Source organism: Callorhinus ursinus, unplaced genomic scaffold (genome assembly GCF_003265705.2).
Source record: "Callorhinus ursinus isolate GAN/ISIS: 27379988/994484 unplaced genomic scaffold, GSC_fseal_2.0 scaffold40, whole genome shotgun sequence".
In the NCBI taxonomy this organism is placed as follows: Eukaryota; Metazoa; Chordata; class Mammalia; order Carnivora; family Otariidae; genus Callorhinus; species Callorhinus ursinus.
In genome coordinates this window covers 9,783,171-9,803,289 of record NW_027397102.1, presented here as the reverse complement: position 1 = coordinate 9,803,289, position 20,119 = coordinate 9,783,171, and the positions used below count along the sequence as shown (strand labels likewise).

General features: G+C 34.1%; 1 protein-coding gene across 3 annotated transcripts in view; it reads left to right on the top strand.

Moving 5' to 3' along the window:
- The window catches only part of RPS6KA6 (ribosomal protein S6 kinase A6), a 196,037-nt gene that overhangs the window by 73,306 nt on the left and 102,612 nt on the right, over positions 1–20,119 (top strand). For all 3 annotated transcript variants that reach the window (XM_073880924.1, XM_073880923.1, XM_025879483.2), the window contains 3 exons: positions 6,342–6,423; positions 7,088–7,168; positions 8,632–8,711. In XM_073880924.1, coding sequence (XP_073737025.1) covers positions 6,342–6,423; positions 7,088–7,168; positions 8,632–8,711 — 243 coding nt within the window. The remainder of the gene's footprint in view (positions 1–6,341; positions 6,424–7,087; positions 7,169–8,631; positions 8,712–20,119) is intronic.

Here is a 20,119-nt window from a genome sequence, read left to right as displayed (position 1 = left end):
GAATCCAACTCTTTGCTGTTAAGTCGGGTATTAGAGATTTGCAAAAATGTTTATTAATATCACTTTTCACATTTTTTTTGCTTTGGAAAATATATTTATCTTTAGAAAAATATTTATGCTCACATGTAACAAGTTTATTATTTTTAATGAATCAATACATAGATGTTTATCTCTGTTTTTATTTCTTTTTAAAAGATTTTATTTATTTATTTGAGAGAGAGTACAAGCTGGGGAGAGAGGCAGAGGGAGAGGGAGAAGCAGACTCCCTGCTGAGCAGGGAGCCTGATGTGGGACTCCATCCCAGGACCCTGGGATCATGACCCGAGCCAAAGGCAGATGCTTAACCAACTGAGCCACCCAGGCCCCTCTCTCTTTTAATTTCTAATATGGTAAATATCAATAGATATTACCCACAAAAAACTCCAACAACTCTTTGGAGTCTTCACTGATTTTTAAGATTGTAAAAGATTCCTGAGACCAAAAGGATTGAGAACTGCTTTTCTTTATTAATCTGATAAAAATAGTTCTACTTATGGTGGAGTCATCATTCATGAAATGACTTCACTCCTTTTATTGTCATTATATTGGTCACATGATATTGATTAGGAAAAAGGAAACTGGGTATCTGAAACTTTTGAGTCTGGTGCTTAGGGTTAATGCCATTTGTTTAGCTGAAGCTTGTGTGTGTGTGTGTGTGTGTGTGTGTGTGTGTGTGTGTGTTGTGGCAATTCAATTAATCTGATTTTTTTCTTTTTTTAAAGTTTTTATTTTGATTCCAGTTAGTTAAAATATAGTGTAATATTAGATTCTGGTGTACAATGTAGTAATTTAACACTCCCTTACAATACTTGGTGCTCATCACAAGTGCACTCCTTAATCTCCATCACCTATTTCACCCATCCCCCCACCCACCTCCTCCCTGGTAACCATTAGTTTGTTCTCTATATTTAAGAGTCTGTTTCTTGGTATGCCTCTCTTTTTTTTTTCCATTTCCTTGTTTATGTTGTTTCTTAAGTTCCACCTCTGAGTGAAGTCATATGGTATTTGTCTTTCTCTGACAGACTAATTTTACTAAGAATACTACTCTCTAGCTTCTTCCATGTCCTTGCAAATGGCAAGGCTTCGTTCTTTTTAATGGCTGCATAATATTCCATGGTGTGTGTGTGTGTGTGTGTGTGTGTGTGTGTGTGTGTGTGTGTGTGTGTGAAATCTTTTTTTTCACATTTAGGATTAGGGTTTGGTTTAGGGCCAGAATAAGGGTTAGGATTAGGGCCAGAGTAAAGTTATGCACCTATTATCCTACAGTTCAATGACCTCTCCAGAGAGGTAAGTTTAGGGTTAAGGTTAGGGCACGGTTAGGGTTAGGGGTTAGGGTTAGTGTTTGGGTTAGGGTTAGGTCTTCACTTAGAATAATACTCTCTACCTTGATCCATGTCTTTGCAAATTGCAAGATTTCATTTTTTATGGCTGAGTAATATTCCATTGTATCTATGAACCAAATTTTCTTTTTCCTCAGATCAAGGATTATGGTTCAGTTTAAGACTAAGTAAGGGCTAAGGTTAGAGTTAGGCCTAGGGTGAGGGAATGTGCCTATTATCCTACAGTTCAGAGACCTCTCCAGAGTGATCTGTTTAGGATTAGAGTTAGGGTTGGGGGTTAGTGGTTAGCAGTTAGGGGTTAGGGTTTCAATTAGGATTAGATTTAGAGCTAGGGTTATGGTTAGAATGAGGCTATGTCCCTCCTATCCTGCACTTCAGATACCTCTCCAGAGGTTAGGTTTAGGGTTAGAACTAGTTTAGGGGTAGAGTTTAGTAGTTATTGGTAAGGGATAGAGTTAGGTATAGGGACAGGGCTAAGGTTAGGGTTAGGGTTTGTTTTGGCATCCTGCATTTCAGAGACCTCTCCAGAGAAGAACCTCAAACTTCTTTAGGGGTGAGAATAAAGAATAAACAAGGGTGCCATCCATGGAGTGAGGTAAAGAGGGAACTTGGTGTTCTAAATACTTTTTTAGTGAAAATTCAATTGGTCATTCTGTTTTTTGTTCCTTTTGGGTCTTTTTACCTCAAGTTTTTATTTAAATTCCTGTTAGTTAACATACAGTGTGATATCAGTTTCAGGTGTAGAATTTACTGATTCAAACTTATATACAAAACCCAGTGCTCAGCACAACAAATGCCCTCCTTAATCCCTGTCACCTATTTAACCCATTCCCCTGTCCACCTCCCCTCTGGTAATCAGCACTTTGGTCTCTATTGTTTAAGAGTGTGTTTCTTGGTTTTTCTTTCTTTTTTCCCCTCTATTTCCATTTGTTTTATTTCTTAAATTCCACTTATGGGTGAAGTCATATGGTTTTTTTCTTACTCTGACTAACTTATTTCGCTTAGCATGCATAATACTCTCTAGCTCCATCCACATCATTGCAAATGGCCAGATTTCATTTGGTTTTATGGCTGAGTAATAATCCACTGTATGTACATACCACCTCTTCTTTATCCATTCATCAGTTGAGGGACATTTGGGCTCTTTTCTTAATTTGGTTATTGTTGATAGTTCTGCTATAAATATTGGGGTGCATGTATCACTTCAAATCAGTACTTTTTTATCCTTTAGGTAAATACTTAGTAGTGCAATTGATGGATCATTCTATTTTTAACTTTTAACTGGCGGTTCTGTTTTTAACTTTTTGATGAACATCCATACTCTTTTTCAGAGTGGCTGCACCAGTTTGCATTCCCACCAACAGTGTAAGAGGGGTCCCCTTTCTCCAAATCCTTGACAACATCTGTTGTTTCCTGTGTTGTTAATTTTAGCCAATCTGACTGGTGTGAGGGGATGTCTCATTGTAGTATTGATTTGTCTTTCCCTGATGATGAGTGATGTTGAGCATTTTTTCATGTATCTGTTGGCCATCTAGATGTGTTCTTTGGAAAAATGTTTATTCATGTCTTCTGCCCATTTCTTAACTGGATTATTTCTTTTTTGGGTGTTGATTTTTATAAGTTGGTTATATACTTTGGATACTAGCCCTTACAAATATCCTCTCCATTTTATTGGTTGCCTTTTAGTTTTGTTGATTGTTTCCTTCACTATGCAGAAACATTTTATTTTGATGAAGTCTCAACAGTTTATCTTTGCTTTTGTTTCCCTTGCCTCAGGAGACATATCTAGTAAGAAGTTGCTATGGATAATGTCAGAGAGGTTACTGCCCTTGTTCTCCTCTAGGATTTTGATGGTTTCCTGTCTCATATTTAGGTCTTTCATCCATTTTGAATATATGTTTGTGTATGGTGTAAAAAAGTAGTCCAGTTTCATTCTTATGCATGCTACTGTCCAATTTTCCCAATACCATTTGTTGAAGAGACTGTCTTTTTTTTTTCCATTGGATATTCCTTCCTGATTTGTGGAACATTAATTGATCATAGAGGTGTTGGTTCATTTGTGGATTTTCTATTCTGTTCCGTTGATCTATGTGTCTGTTTTTATCCCAGTACCATACAGTCTTGATCGCTACAGTTTTGTAATGTAACTTGACAAAGTCCAGAACTGTGATGCCTCCAGCTTTGCTTTCCTTTTTCAAGATTCCTTTGGCTATTCAGGGTCTATTGTAGTTCCATACGAATTTTAGGACTATTTGTTCTAACTTTGTGAAAAATGCTGGTGGTATTTTGATAAAGACTGCATTAAATGTGTAGATTGCTTTGAGTAATATAGACATTTTAACAATATTTGTTCTTCCAATCCATGAGAATAAAGTGTTTTTCCATTTCATTGTGTCCTCTTTAATTTCTTTCATCAGTGTTTCAGAGTAGAGATCTTTACCTCTTTGGTTAGGTTTATTCCTAGGTATCTTATAGTTTTTAGTGCAATTGTAAATGGGATTGATTCCTTGATTTCTCTTTCTGCTGCTTCATTATTGGTGTGTAGATATGCAACAGTTTTCTGTATTTTGATTTTGTATCCTACAACTCTACTGAATTTGTTTATCTAGCAGTTTTTTGGTGGAGCTTTTGGGCGTTCTATATAGAGTATCATGTCATCTGAAAATAATGAAAGTTTGAATTTTTTGCTGATTTGGATGCCTTTTTATTTTTTTGTGTTGTTTGATTGTTGTGGCCAGGACTCACAGTCCTAAATTAAATAACAGTGGTGAGAGTGGGTTCCTGTCTTGTTCCTGGCAGTAGAGGAAAGCTCTCAGTTTTTCTCCATTGAGGATGATAATAGCTGTGGGTTTTTCATATATGACCTTTATGATTTTGAGGTATGTTCCTTCTAATCCTACCTTGTTGGGGTTTTTTTTATCATGAATGGATATTGTTCTTTGTCAAATGCTTTTTCTGCATCTTGAAATGATCATATTGTTTTTAACCTTTCTTTTATTAATGTTATATATCATGTTGATTGATTTATGAATACTGAACCACTCTTGCCACCCAGGAATAAATCCCATTTGGTTGTGGTGAAAAAACTTTTTTTAAGATTTTGTTTTTAAGTAATCTCTGCACCCAATGTGGGGCTTAAACTTACAACCCCGAAATCAAGGGTCACATGGTCTACCAACTGAGCAAGCCAAGCGCTTCTGATTTTTTTTTTCCAGTCTGTTGTGGATTCCATTTGCTAGTATTCTAGTGAGAATTTTTGCATCTGTGTTTATCTGCGATATTGGCTTGTAGTCGTCTTTTTGTGGTGTCTTTATCTGGTTTTGGGATCAGGGTAATGCTGGCCTTACAGAATGAATTTGGATGTTTTCCTTCCTTTTCTATTTTTTGGAATAGTTTGAGAAACATACGTATTAATTCTTCTTTAAATATTTATTAGAATTCGCCTGTGAAGCCATCTGCTTCTGGACTTTGGGTTGGGAGTTTTTTTTTTTTTTAATTTTTTTATTGTTATGTTAATCACCATATATTACATAATTTGTTTTGGTGTAGTGTTCCATGATTCATTGTTCATAACACCCGGTGCTCCATGCAGAATGTGCCCTCTTTAATACCCATCACCAGGCTACCCCATCCCCCTACCCTCCTCCCCTCTAGAAACCTCAGTTTGTTTTTGGGTTGGGAGTTTTTTAATTACTGATTCAATTTCATTGTTGGTAATTGTTCTGTTCAAGTTTTCTACTTCTTGTTTTAGTTTTTGTAACTTAGATGTTTCTAGGAACTTATCCATTTCTTCCAGATTGTCCAATTTTTTGGCATAGTTTTTCATAATATTCTGTTATAATTGTTTATATTTCTGTGGTGTTGGTTGTTATTTCTCCTCTGTCATTTGTGATTTTTTTTTTTTTAACTTGGGTCCTTTCTCTACTCTTTTAGATAAGTCTGGCTAGAGGTTTATCAATTTTATTAATTTTTCAAGGAAGCAGCTCCTGGTTTCATTGATCTGTTCTACTGTGTTTTTGTTGTTGTTGTTTTAGTTTCTGTAGCATTTATTTCACAGCAGTGAGCAAATTTTACTAATTTTTAAAAATGAAACAGCCCTTTACTAATAAATAACTCCTATAAAAGTTTAATCTATTCATATTTATTTTCATAACTGAGGCTTTTAAAAACCACTTTTAATGAGTCATAATCTTAGTTTGAAAATATGAGGTAGTACTACTCAAGTTTTCTCAGTAATCTTAAGGAGTTTATTTTATTTATTTACTTAAAAAATTGTATTTATTTATTAGAGAGCGAGCGAGAGAGAAACAGCATGAAAGGGGAGAGGGTCAGAGGGAGAAGCAGGCTCCCCGCTGAGCCAGGAGCCTGATGTGGGACTCAATCCCAGGACCCCAGGATCATGACCTGAGCCGAAGGCAGTCGCTTAACCAACTGAGCCACCCAGGCACCCACTTAAGGAGTTTAATTTGTTTATTGTGATACTTTACCGTCTTGATTGTTCAACCTGGCAGACAGGTATAATTGCCTCTGATTTCTTACTAGAAAATAAAATGCCTGGTAACTTCTAAAATGGACAAATAAGGAAGTAGAAATGAAGGTATCAAATTAGCAGTCATCACAATTCTTTGGTCTTTATTAAGGCAACAAAAAGGTGCTTGGGTTTTAAAAGTAGTTCCCTTAGATCAAATTGCCTTTCATTATGTTGCTTATTTCATACTTAACAAACTTCTTGAAGTCATGACCATGTCATCTATTTTAAAAAATTTTCTTTCATACAGTAGTATGTATGATAGTGTGATTTACTAAATGAATGAAAATGAGGAAAAGTTAACTGAGTATAATTTATAGAGAAAAGTATATCTTTATAAAATTAGAGGAAATGCATGGACATATATGTGTGCTAATGTGTATAGCAAGAATGTCTTGAAATATGAATTTCACTTAAGAAAATTCCTTTGATAGGTTTTTCTTGTTCGAAAGAAGACTGGTCCTGATGCTGGGCAGCTCTATGCAATGAAGGTGTTAAAAAAGGCTTCTTTAAAAGGTAGAAAATTACAAAGCTTACCAGGATAGAATTTGATAAAGCTTGTTTTAAGAAATATGCTGTGTATTGCTTGTATAAGTTGAGTAGACTCAGTTTCCTTTAAACATTAGTAAGTTTTCTAGCCTGTAAGTGATATTTCTAGGTTTGATATTGGCATATGCTCTAATTTAGTTAGACTGTACATGGTAAAAATTTAATTGTATAAAAAGTGACACATTTTATTTAATATAAAGTGAACTTATTTTAGTAAGCTATATTCTCTTATTTTAAGATTCTTATTTTTTTTTCTGTTCCATCTGTGTTGGTTTTGCATATTGAAAAAGCACAACCCCTGGATACCCTTACATATACTGTCTTCTAGGCTATGATAGCAGTAACACTGTACTCAGTTTTAATCAGTGAACACATTTGAAAATTGGAGACCAATACATAATAAATACATATTATCCAAATACCTACTTAATGTCACTTTAATCCATCTAGATCTAAATTGAATTTGTTGGCTTTCTGAGAATATGGTAATTACTGTCTAGGAATATATAGATTGCAAATTTAAGCACTTATAAACTTATATTTTCATATTTTTGTTTGGTGAATTTTTGATGGATCTCTACTGAAATTTTATATAGAAGAGTAATGTATGCTACCTTTCTATAATTTTTAGTTCGAGACAGAGTTCGGACAAAGATGGAAAGGGATATACTGGTGGAAGTAAATCATCCATTTATTGTCAAATTACACTATGGTATGTCATGTTTTTTTTTTAATTTATGGTATTAGAGAATTAAGATTTCCCTTCAAACAATAATATAACAGGAAATAAATACTTCAAAATGATTTAATACATTCAACTATGTAAAATATATTTATCCAAAATAAGAATAAGAATCAATATCCAATTTTGAATTGTATTTTCTTTATCTGTTGGTTAATTTGTCTAAGGTAATAAGATAGTTTCTTCTGAATACTTGTCTGGTAGTATTTCTTTACTCCACTAGGCTGTACCTTTAATGATCTGAGGCTATAAACTGATAATTTATTCAAAACATCTGATGCTTGGATGTGTTCCTCTTACATGTTCATAATGAGCTTATTAATTTATTTCCTAGCTCTATTGAAGAGGACCATGTAGTTATATTAGTCCATTTGAGTTATTCTTTCTTTTATTTGGGGGAAGAGGAATACCAGTAAGAAGCAGTAAATATAATGGAAAGAACATAAGTTTGGAGTCAGTGCTGAGTTTGAATCATGGCTCTGTTGATAATTTAATGCATATTTGAGATTGTACAGTTTGGCTTTCCTGGAGAATTCAAAGATATATACATCATTAAATCACTGATATATTCTATGATATCACTAAGTTTTCAAGATTTAAAAAAATAGCAGCTATTGATTTTATTCTTAGGAAATTTTGAAAAATAATGCATTAAAGTATGTACTAAATTATTTTAAAAAATCCTCAAAAAATGCCCACCCATTATTCTTTCACTCCTTGTTATCCTAAATGGAAAATAGTAATATCTAAAGTCCCACTTCCTTGAATCACCAGGATTACATTACATTAATCAGTAAATACCAATTGTGTGCAAAACAATCTATTGAATGCAGTAGGCTCTAGAGGTGAAACAATCTCTGACTCAAAAAACTTCTAATCTATTGGAACACAGACATGTAAACAAATTAATTGTACAAATAAAAATGGAGTAAGTGCCATACGAGAGACATAAATAAGGAACAATGAGATCTCAAAAGTAGTAGCAATTAATTCTTTTGGAGAAGAAGGTAAGGATGCTATGAAATGTGAAAAGAGAGAAATTCTTAATAGAGGAAAGCTTGATGGAGGAGGTGGCATTTTTGTTGAGCTTGAAAGAATTAGTAGATTTTCAGTAGGTAGGTAGGGAGGTGGAGTTCAAGCAGATTGCAGTAGAGCATGATGCACCACAAATCAGGACAATGATGGCGGTAAAAGTTTCTGTGTAAAACCACATGCAAAGTTGATTATGTTCTAGGAAGGGATTTATAGCTATTTTAGCACTAAGTTCAATTTTGAGATAATGTTATCCATTGGACCATGTGAATAAATGCTTAATTCCTTTATAGTGTTTAATGATAAAATGCTAAACATATATTAATTAAAAATTATACTAAGGTCGTTAAGCCTTTAAGATTCTTTTAATGTTCTGTTACTACATTCTAATTTATAATTAGCCTTTCAGACTGAAGGGAAGCTGTATTTAATACTGGATTTTCTCAGGGGAGGAGATGTCTTCACAAGATTATCCAAAGAGGTAGGTATCTGTTTGTAAAGTTTTACTATATTTTATTGAAACAAAACTAAGAAAAATCATTTGTGTTCTGCTAATTAATTTTTTCTATAGAAATTTTGAATAATTCTTCTGTTTATTTCATTGCATAGTATTTAGTTGATGTGCCAGTTAATGGCATTTTCTGTCTGCCTGTCATTTAGATCTCCTCAGTGGTGCTACTCATTATTCCTTTAGGCACAAGATCAATATAAATAACTGGATGAAGTAGATAGGGGCAAGCCTAGGATTTTGGCTACTCAAGCTACCAAAATGTCTCTGGGAGTAGTGTTTAATTTATGCTACAACAACTTTATGAAGGTATAACTGACATACAATGAATTACACATATAGAGTACATACTTTGATAAAATTTGACATTTGTATATACCTGTGAAACCATCATCACAATCAAGATAATAAGCTTATCCGTCATCCCCAACCATTTTCTTGTGCCCCTTTGTAATGCCTCCCTTCCACCCTGCCCCTACTGAATCTGCTTTCTGTCATTGTTTGATTTACATTTTCTAGGACTTTATATAAATGGAATCTTATAGTATCTATTCTTTTTTGTCTGGCTTATTTAACTCAGAATAATTATTTTGAGATTTAGCCATGGTGTTGTATGTATCAGTGGTTCATTCACCTTTATTGCTGAATAGTATTCCACTGTATGGATACGCCACCAATTGTTTATGCATTAACTTATTGATGGATATTTGGGTTATTTGCAGTTTCTGGATATTACTAATAAAGCTGCTACAAACATTCATGTACAAATAACTGTATGGACATATGTTTTCATTTTCATGGTTATGTTTTCATTTTTCATGATTAAATATTTGAGTATAATGACGACTATTTGATAGGTATATGTTTTAACTTATTTTGAAGACCCTATCAAATTGTTTTCTAAGCTAGGATTATAATTTTTATATTCCCACCAGCAGTGTATGAGAGTTTCAGTTGCTCCACATCCTTTCCAGCCCTTAATGTGGTCAGTAGTCTTGTTTTGATTTTGGTCATAAGTGTGTAGTGGCACCTTATTGTGGTTTTGAATTGCATAATCCTAATGACTAATGATGTTGAGCATCTCCTCATGTACTTACTTGTCATCTATTTATCTTCTTTGATAAAATGTCTGTTTAAATATTTGGCTCATTTTTTATTAAATTGTATGATTTCTGAGTTTTGAGAATATATATTTTGGATGGTAAGTCCTTTATCATATATGTTGTTTGCAAATACTTTCTTCTGGTCTGTGGTTTGTCTTTTCATTCTCTTTAATAGTGTCTTTCAAAAGCAGGATTTCTTAATTTTGATGAATTCCAACTTATAATTTTTTCTTTTATGAATTTGGTGTCATATTTAAAGAATATTTGCCTAATCTCAGGTCAAATAGATATTCTATGTTTTCTAGACATTTTGGAATTTTAGGTTTTACATTTAAGTTTATAATCCATTTTGAGTTTATTTTAGTGTATGGTGAGAGGTATGTGTTGAAGTCCTTTTTTTTTTTTTTTTTGCATATACATATCCCAGTGTTCTAGCATTGTGATTAAAAAAGTCTATGCTTTCTTTACTGAATCACCTTGCATTTTTGTTGGAAATCAATTGACCATATATGTGAAGGTCTATTTTTGGACAGTCTATTCTGTTCAATGATCTATTTGTTTATCTTTATTTCACTACTTGATTTCTTAATTACTATACCCTTATAATATGACTTAAAGTAAGGTAGTGCAAATCCTTGAGCTTTGCTCTTCTTTTTCTTTTAAGATTTTATTTATTTATTTATTTGACAGAGAGGGAGAGACAGCAAGAGAGGGAACACAGCAGAGGGAGTGGGAGAGGAGGGGGAGAAGGAGAAGCAGGCTTCCCGCTGAGCAGGGAGCCCAATGCAGGGGATCGGGGATCATGACCTGAGCTGAAGGCAGAGGCTTAACAACTGAGCCACCCAGGCACCACCTTGCTCTTCTTTTTCAAAGTTGTTTTGCTTCTTCTGGGTCCTTTGTATTTCCATATCAATTTTTATTTTATTTTATTTTATTTTATTTTTTTAAAGATTTTATTTATTTGAGAGAGAATGAGAGATAGAGAGCACGAGAGGGAAGAGGGTCAGAGGGAGAAGCAGACTCCCCGCTGAGCAGGAAGCCCGATGTGGGACTCGATCCCGGGACTCCAGGATCATGACCTGAGCTGAAGGCAGTTGCTTAACCAACTGAGCCACCCAGGCACCCCTCCATATCAATTTTTAAATCAGCCTTTCACTTTCTACAAAAAAAGCTTGCTGGGATTTTGATTGGGATTGCATTGAATCTATAGGTCAATTTGCAGATAATTGACATTTTTACAATATTGAATCTTCAATTCATGAATATGATTTTTTTCTCCAGTTTTTGAGTCTCCTTTAATTTCTCTCAGCAATGTCTTGTCATTTTCAGCGTATTGGTCTTCCACATTTTTTATCAGATTTATCTCTGAGTATTTCCTTTTTTAAAATGACGTAAATGGAATTGCTTTCTTATTAATTTCATTTTCAGGTTGGATGGAAATACAGTTGATTTTTTTTTTTTTTTTTGCGTATTGAACTTGTATCCTACAATTTAACTGAATTTACTTATTACACCTAATGGCTTTTTTTTTTTTTTTTGGTAGATCCCATAGAATTTTCTATTTATAACCTACAAACAACGACTTTTTACTTTTTTTTCCTTTATAGACATCACTTATTTCTTTTTTTTTTTAAAGATATTATTTATTTACTTGAGAGAGAGAGAATGAGAGATAGAGTGCACGAGAGGGAGGAGGGTCAGAGGGAGATGAAGACTCCCCGCTGAGCAGGGAGCCCGATGTGGGACTCGATCCCGGGACTCCAGGATCATGACCTGAGCCGAAGGCAGTCGCTTAACCAACTGAGCCACCCAGGCGCCCCAGACATCACTTATTTCTTTTATTTGTCTTTGTTGCACTGGCTTGACCCTCCAGTTCAGTGTTCTATAGAATTGGTAAGAGCAGACATTCTTGCCTTATCACAGGGAAAAAACATCATTTTAGCATGAATTACACAGTTCAGTATAGGTCTTTTTAGATGTTCCTTATCTGGTTGTGAAAGTTCTCTTCTGTTACTAGTTTGTTGAATTTTTATCAGGTATGTACATTAGATTTTGTAATATTCTTTCAGTGCAATTATTGAGATACTATGTTTTTTCTTCTTTAATCTTTTAATAGGTAAATTAAATTGATTGATTGTCAAATGTTGAAGCATTCTTGCCTATGGATGAATCCCCCATGTAGACATGGTGTATTATGTTTTTTGCGTATTGGTGGATGATATTTCCTAAATTTTTTTTAGAATGTTTACATTTATTTTTATGAGAGATATTTGATTATAGATTTCTTGTATTTTTTATGTCTAGTTTTAATGCCATAGCAATTCTGGTTTTATAGAATGAGTTGGGTAGTGTTTTCTCCTATTCAATTTTCTAGAAGAATTCATTGTAAAATTGTCATTAAATGGTTGGTAGAATTCACCAGTGAAGCTATCTGGGTCTGAAGTTTTTTTTAATAGAAAGGCATTTTAACTACAAATTCAATTTATTTAAGAGACTTGGAGGTATTCAGTTTATCTGTTTTATTTTTTGAGTGAGCTTTGGTATTTTGTGTCTTTTAAGGAATTTAACCATTTTAGCAAATTTATCAAATTCATTGACATGAAATTGTTCATAATAGTCCTTTACTATCTTTTTATAGCAGTTAAATCATTAGTGATATTTGTATCATTCCTGATGTTGGTATTTTGTATCTTCTCTCTTTTTTATTTTTTATTTCCCCCACCCATCAACCATCCTCCCACAGGCAGCCACCACTCTGTTCTCTATATCCATGACTTTTATTTTATTTATTTGTTTTATTTTTTAGATTACACATATAAGTGAGATAATACGGTATTTGTCATTCTCTGACTTATTTCACTTAGCATAACACATTCAGGGGCCACTCATTTTGTTACAAATGGCAAGATTTCCTTCCTTTATATGGCTAAATAATATTCCATTGTATATATATGCTATATTTTCTTTATCCATTCATACATCAGTGGACACTTACATAATTTCGATATATGACTATTGTAAATAATGCTGCAGTGAACATAGGGTTAGACGTATCTTTTCAAATTAGTGTTTTTGTTCCCTTGGATAAATATCTAGTCCTGGAATTGCTAAATCATATGGTAGTTCTATTTTTAATTTTTTGAGGAAACTTCATATACTGTTTTGCATACTAGCTGTACCAATTTACATTGCTAACAACAATGCACAGGTGTTACATTTTCTCCACATCCTCCTCAACACATTGTTTCTTGTCTTTTTGATGATAGCCTTTCTAACAGGTATGAGGTGATAACTCCTCATGGGTTTGATTTGTATTTCCCTGATGATTAGTGATATCTCCTCTGAAAATATGTCTATTCAGATCCTCTGCTCTTTTTTTTTTTTTTAATTGAATTGTGGTTTCTGGTGATGAGTTGCAGGAGTTCTTTATATATATTTTGGATAGTAACATCTTATCAGATCTGTGACTTGCAAATGTTTTCTTCCATTTCATACATTGCTTTTTCATTTCATTGATGTTTTTCTTTGCTGTGCAGAGACTTTTTTTAAAAGATTTTATGTATTTATTTGACAGAGAGAGACACACAGTGAGAGAGGGAACATAAGCAGGGGGAGTGGGAGAGGGAGAAGCATGCTTCTGGCTGAGCAGGAGCCCGATGCGGGGCTCGGGTCCAAGACCCTGGGACCATGACCTGAGCCGAAGGCAGACACTTAATGACTGAGCCACCCAGGTACCCCAAGACTTTTTAGTTTGATGTAGTCCCACTTGTTTATTTTTTTTATTGTTACCTTTGCTTTTGGAGTCAGTTAAAAAAAAATCAAGACTGATGTCAAGGAGTTTGCTTCCTAAGGTTTCTTCCAGGAGTTTTATGGTCTCAGGTCCTACATCTAACTCTTTAATCAATTTTGAGTTAATTTTTGTGTATGGTATAAGATAATAGTCTAGTTTGATTCTTTTCATGTGGCTGTCTAGTTTTCCCAACTTTATTTATTAAAGAGACTATCTTTCCCCCCTTGTATTTACTTATCTGCTTTGTCATAAAATAATTGACCATATATGCATGGGTTAATTTCTCGGCTCTTCTGTTCTCTGGACGTGTATGTCTGTTCTTATGCCAATACCATACTGTTTTGACTACTATAGCTTTGAAATATAGTTTCAAATCAGGGAGCTTGATAACTACAACTTTTATTTTTTTCTTTTTCAAGACTGCTTTGGCTATTTGCAGTCTTTTATGATTCCAAACAGATTTTTGAATTGTTCATTCTATTTTTTTTAATAATGCCATTGGAATTTTGGTAGGGATTACATTGAATTTGTACATTTTTTGGTAATATGGACATTTTAACGATATTAATTCTTCCAATCCATAAGTTTGGAATATCTTTCCATTTATTTGTGTCTTCTTCAGTTTTTTTCATCAGTGTTTTATAGTTTTGAATGTACAGATTTTTCACTTCTTTGGTTAAATTTGTATCTGGATATTTTATTCTTTTTTTATTCTAAGGTTTTTATTATGTTCAATTAGCCAACATATAATACATCATTAGTTTTTGATGTAGTGTTCAACGATTCATTAGTTGTGTATATAATGTAAATGGATAGTTTTCTTAATTTCTTTTTCTAATAGTTCATTATTAGTTTATAAAAATGCAACAGATTTTTCCATGTTGATTTTATACCTTGCAAGGTTACTGACTTTGTTGATTAGTTCTAACACTTTTTTTTAAATGGAGTCTTCTGTATTTTCTATATACAAAATGATAGTGTCTGCAAGAATGACAATTTTACTTCTTTCCAATTTGGATGCCGTTTTATTTCCTTTTCAAGCCTAATTGCTCTGGCTAGGATTTCTAATACCTATGTGGAATGAAAGTGGAGATAGTGAACATCCTTATCTTGTTCCTGATCTTAGAAAGCTTTTCACTGTTGAGTATGACGTTAGCTGTGGACTTACTATGTTGAGGTATGTTCCCTATACACCAACTTTTTTTTAAAGATTTTATTTATTTATTTGACAAAGAGAGACGCAGTGAGAGATGGAACACAAGCAGGGGGAGTGGGAGAGGGAGAAGCAGGCTTCCTGCTGAGCAGGGAGCCTGATGCAGGGCTGGATCCCAGGACCCTGGGATCATGACCTCAGCCGAAGGCAGATGCTTAATGACTGAGCAACCAAGGCACCCCTACACCAACGTTTTTGAGAGGTTTTACCTAAATGGATGTTGAATTTTGTCAGATGCTTTTTGTGCATCTAGTGACATGACCATATAATTTTTATCTTTTATGCTGTTAATGTGGTGTATAATGTTGTTTGATTTGTGGAAGTGGAATCATTGTTATATTCCTGTAATAAATCCCAGTTGATACATGATACACAATTTTAATGTATTTTTGAATTTGTTTGCTAATATTTTGTTAAGAATTTTTGTATCTGTTTATCAGGGATATCTATGTTTTTATTTTTTTTCTTTTGATTTTTTTAGTGTCCTTGTATGGTTTTGTTACCAGGATAATGCTGACATCATGAAATGATTTTGGAAACTTTGCCTCCACTTTAATTTTTTGAAATAGTTCTAGGATATGTATTATGTCTTCTTTAAAAGGTTGGTAGAATTCACCTGTGAAGGTGTCTGGCTTCTGTTTGTTGAGTTTGTTTTTTTTTTTATAAATGTACAATTTTATTTCTACTAATTGGTTAGTTCAGATTTTCTCTTTCTTCTTGATCCAGGCTTGGATTATGATAGAATTCCAGGAATTTACCATTCCTTCTAGGTAGTCCAATCTTCTGGCTTATAATTATTCATAGCAGCCTCTTATCATGTTCCATATTTCTGTGTTAACAGTTGTAATATCTCCTTCATTTCCTTTTTTTGTTTTTGTTTTTTGTTTCTGTTCTTGCAGTTTTTAAATTTTATTTTATTTAAATTCAATTAATTAACATGTAGTGTATCATTAGTTTCAGAGGTAGAGTTCAGTAATTCATCAGTTGCATGTAACACCCAGTGCTCATTATATCACATGCCCTCCTTAATGCCCATCACTCAGTTACCCTGTCCCCCCACCCACATGCCCTCCAGCAACCCTCAGTTTGTTTCCTACAGTTGAGTCTCTTATGCTTTATTTCCCTCTCTGATTTCATCTTATTTTACTTTTCCCTCCCTTCCAGTATGATCCTGTTTTATTTCATAAATTCCACATATGAGTGAAATCATATGAAAATGTATTTCTCTGATTGATTTATTTTGCTTAGCATAATACCCTCTACTTCCATCTATGTTTTTGCAAATGGTGAGAATTCATTTTTTGATGTCTTGAATTCATTTTCTGATTTTATATATATATATATAATGGAATATATATATATATGTGTGTGTGTGTGTATATATACACAGACACACCACATCTTCTTTATCCATTCATCTGTTGAGAGACATCTGGGCTCTTTCCATAGTTGGCTATTGTGGACATTGCTGCTGTAAACATTGGGGTGCAGGTGCCCCTTCAGATCACTACATTTGTATCCTTTGGGTAAGTACCTAGTAGTGCGTTTGCTGGGTTATATGCAACTCTATTTTTAACTATTTGAGGAACCTCCATACTGTTTACCAGAGTGGCGGTACTAGCTGCACTTCCACCAACAGTGTAAGAGGGTTCCCCTTTCTCCACATCCTCTCCAACATCTGTCATTTTCTGACTTGTTAATTTTAGACATTCTGATCAGTGTGAGGTGGTATCTCATTGTGGTTTTGATTTGTATTCCCCTGAAGCCAAATGATGTGGAGCATTTTTTCATGTGTCTGTTGGCCATTTGTATGTCTTCTTTGGAGGAATGTCCAAGTCTTCTGCCCGTTTCTTGACAGGATTCTTTGTTTTTTGGGTGTTGAGTTTGATAAGTTCTTTTACATGTCAGATACTAGCCCATTACCTGATGAGATATTTCAAATATCTTCTCCCATTCTGAGGATTACCTTTTAATTTTGTTGACTGTTTCCTTTGCTTTGCAGAAGCTTTTTATCTTGATGAAGTCCCAATATTTCATTTTGCTTTTTTTTCCCTTGCCTTTGGAGATGTGTCTAACAAGAAGTTGCTGTGGCCGAGGTCGAAGAGGTTACTGCCTATGTTCTCCTCTAGAATCATGATAGATTCCTGTCTCAAATTTAGGTCTTTCATCCATTTTGAGTTTATTTTTGTGTATGGTGTAAGATAATGATCCAGTTTCATTCTTCTGCATGTGGCTGTCCAATTTTCCCAACACCATTTGTTGAAGAGACTGTTTTTTTTTTTCCATTTCATATTCTTTCCTGCTTTTTCAAAGTTTAGTTAACCAGAGTTGAGGGTCCATTTCTGGGCTCTCTATTCTGTTACATTGATCTATGTGTCTGTTTTTGTGCCAGTACCATACTGTCTTGATGATTACAGCTTTGTAATATATAGCTTGACGTCTGGCACTGTGATGCCACCAGCTTTGGTTTTCTTTTTCAACATTCCTTTGGCTATTTGGGGTGTTTTGTGGTTCCATACAGATTTTAGCATTTTTTCCAGCTCTGTGAAAAATGTAGTTGGTATATTTTTATTTTAAATTCAATTAGCCAACATATAGTACATCATTATTTTCAGATGTAATGTTGAATAATTCAGCAGTTGCATATAACACCCAGTGCCTATCACATCACATGCCCTCTTTAATGCCTATCACCCAGTTTGTCAATGGTATTTTGATACGGATTGCATTGAATGTATAGATTGCTCTGGGTAACAGGCATTTTAAAAATATTTATTCTTCTAATCCATGAGCATGGAATGTTTTTCCATTTCTTTGTGTTTTCCTCAATTTCTTTCACAAGTGTTCTATAATTTCAGAGTATGGATTCTTTACTCCTTTGGTTAGCTTTATTCCTAGGTATCTTATGGTGTTTGGTGCAATTGTAAATAGGATCGATTCCTTAATTTCTATTTATTTTGTCTCATTGTTAGTGTATAGAAATGCAACTAATTTCTGTGCATTGATTTTATGTCCTACCACTTTTCTGAATTCGTGTATGAGATCTAGCAATTTTTAGGTTGACTCTTGAGTGTTCCACATAGAGTATCACGTCATCTGTGAAAAGTGACATTTTGACTTCCTCTTTGCCACTGTGGATGATTTTATTTCTTTTTGTTGTCTGATTGCTGAGGATAGGACTTCTAGTACTACGTTGAAAAACAATGGTGAGAGTGGACATCATTGTCATGTTCCTGCCCTTAGGGGAAAGGTATCAGTTTTTCCCTGTTGAGAATGATATTTACTGTGGGCTTTTTGTAGATGGCTTTTATGATATTGAGGTATGTTCCCTCTATCCCTACACTGTGAAGAGTTTTAATCAAAAAAGGATGCTGTATTTCATCAAATGCTATTTCTGCATTAATTGAGAGGATTATATAGCTCCTGTCCTTTCTTTTATTAATGTGATGTATCACGTTGATTGATTTGTGAATGTTGAATGTGAATGTGAATAGATAAACCCAAAATTTATTTTTGATAAATCTGGGTAGGAGTTTATCAATCTTATTAATTATTTCAGATAACTAGCTTGTAGTTTCATTGATCTGTTCTACTTTTCTCATTGATGAATCAAATGATCAACCAAATCTCATTGATTTCTGCTCTAATCTGTCTTGTTTATCTTCCCTGGCTTGGTTTGGGCTTTGTTTGCTGTGCTTTTTCCATTTCCTTTAGATGTGACAGTAGCTTGTGTATTTGAGATCTTTCTTGTTTCTTGAGAAAGGACTGTATTGCTCTATACTTCCCTCTTAGGACCACCTTTTCTGCATCCCAAAGGTCCTGAACTCTTGTGTTTTCATTTTCATTTGCTTCCATGAATTTAAATTCTTCTTTAATTTCCTGTTGACTCATTCATTGTTAGTTGATGCTTTTAACCTCCATGTATTTGTGTTCCTTCCAAATTTTCTCTTGTGATTGAGTTCAAGTTTTAAAGCATTGTAGTCTGAAAATATACAGGGAATAATCCCAAACTTTTGGTACTGGTTGAGTATTGATTTGTGACCAAGTATGTGACCTCTTCTGGAGAATGTTCCATGTGCACTTGAGAAGAATATGTATTTTGTTTCTTTAGGACAAAATGCTCTGAATATATCTGTGACGTCCATCTGGTCCAGTGTGTTTTTCAAAGCCCTCGTTTCCTTATTGGTCTTCTGTTTAGATGGTCTGTGTTGTTGTGAGTGGGGTGTTAAAGTCCCCTACTATTATTATACTATTACCAATGTGTTTCTTTAATTTTGTTATTAATTGGTTTATTTAATTTGCTGTTCATAAGTTAGGGGCATAAATATTTAGAATTATTAGAGCTTCTTGTTGGATTGAACCTTTAATTATTACATAGTATCCCTCTTCATCTCTCATTACAGTCTTTGGTTTAAAATCTAATTTGTCTGATACAAGGATTGCTACCCTAGCTTTCTTTTGATGTCCATTAGTATGAGAAATGGTTGTCCACCCCCTCACTTTCGATCTGGAGGTGTTTTTAGGTCTAAAATGAGTCTCTTGTAGACAGCATATCAATGGGTCTTCCTTTTTTATCCAATCTAATACCCTGTGTCTTTTAATTGGAGCATTTATCCCATTTATATTCAGAGTAATTATTGAAAGATGTGAATTTAGTGCCATTGCATGACCTGTAAAGTCACTGTTTCTGTAGATTGTCTCTCTTCCTTTCTAGTCTTTTGTTACTTTTGGATTCTCTCTTCATTTACAGGATCCCCTTTAATATTTTTTGCAGTGCTGGTTTAGTGATCACAAATTCTTTTAGTTTCTGTTTGTCCTGGAAACTCCTTATCTCTCTATCCATTCTGAATGACAGCCTTGCTGGATAAAGTATCTTGCCTGCATATTTTTCTCACTTAGCACATTGACTATATCATGCCAGTCTTTCTGGCCTGCCAGGTCTCTGTGGACAGGTCTGCTTCCAGCTTTATGTGTCTACCCTTTTAGGTTAAGGGCTTCCTGTCTCTGTCTTCATTCACGATTTTCTCTTCATCTCTGAATTTGAAAGCTTCACTATTATATGTCAGGGATTATATGTTTCCCTATTTTTATTGATTTTGATGTGGGTCCTCTGTGCCCCCGATCTTGAATGCTTCTTTCCTTCCCCAGATTAGGGAAGTTCTCAGCTGTAATTTGTTCAAGTAAACCTTCTGCCCTTTTCTCTCTTTCCTCATTTTCTGGGACCCCTATTTTTCAAATATTATTGTGCTTTATGGTATCACTGATTTCTCAGAGT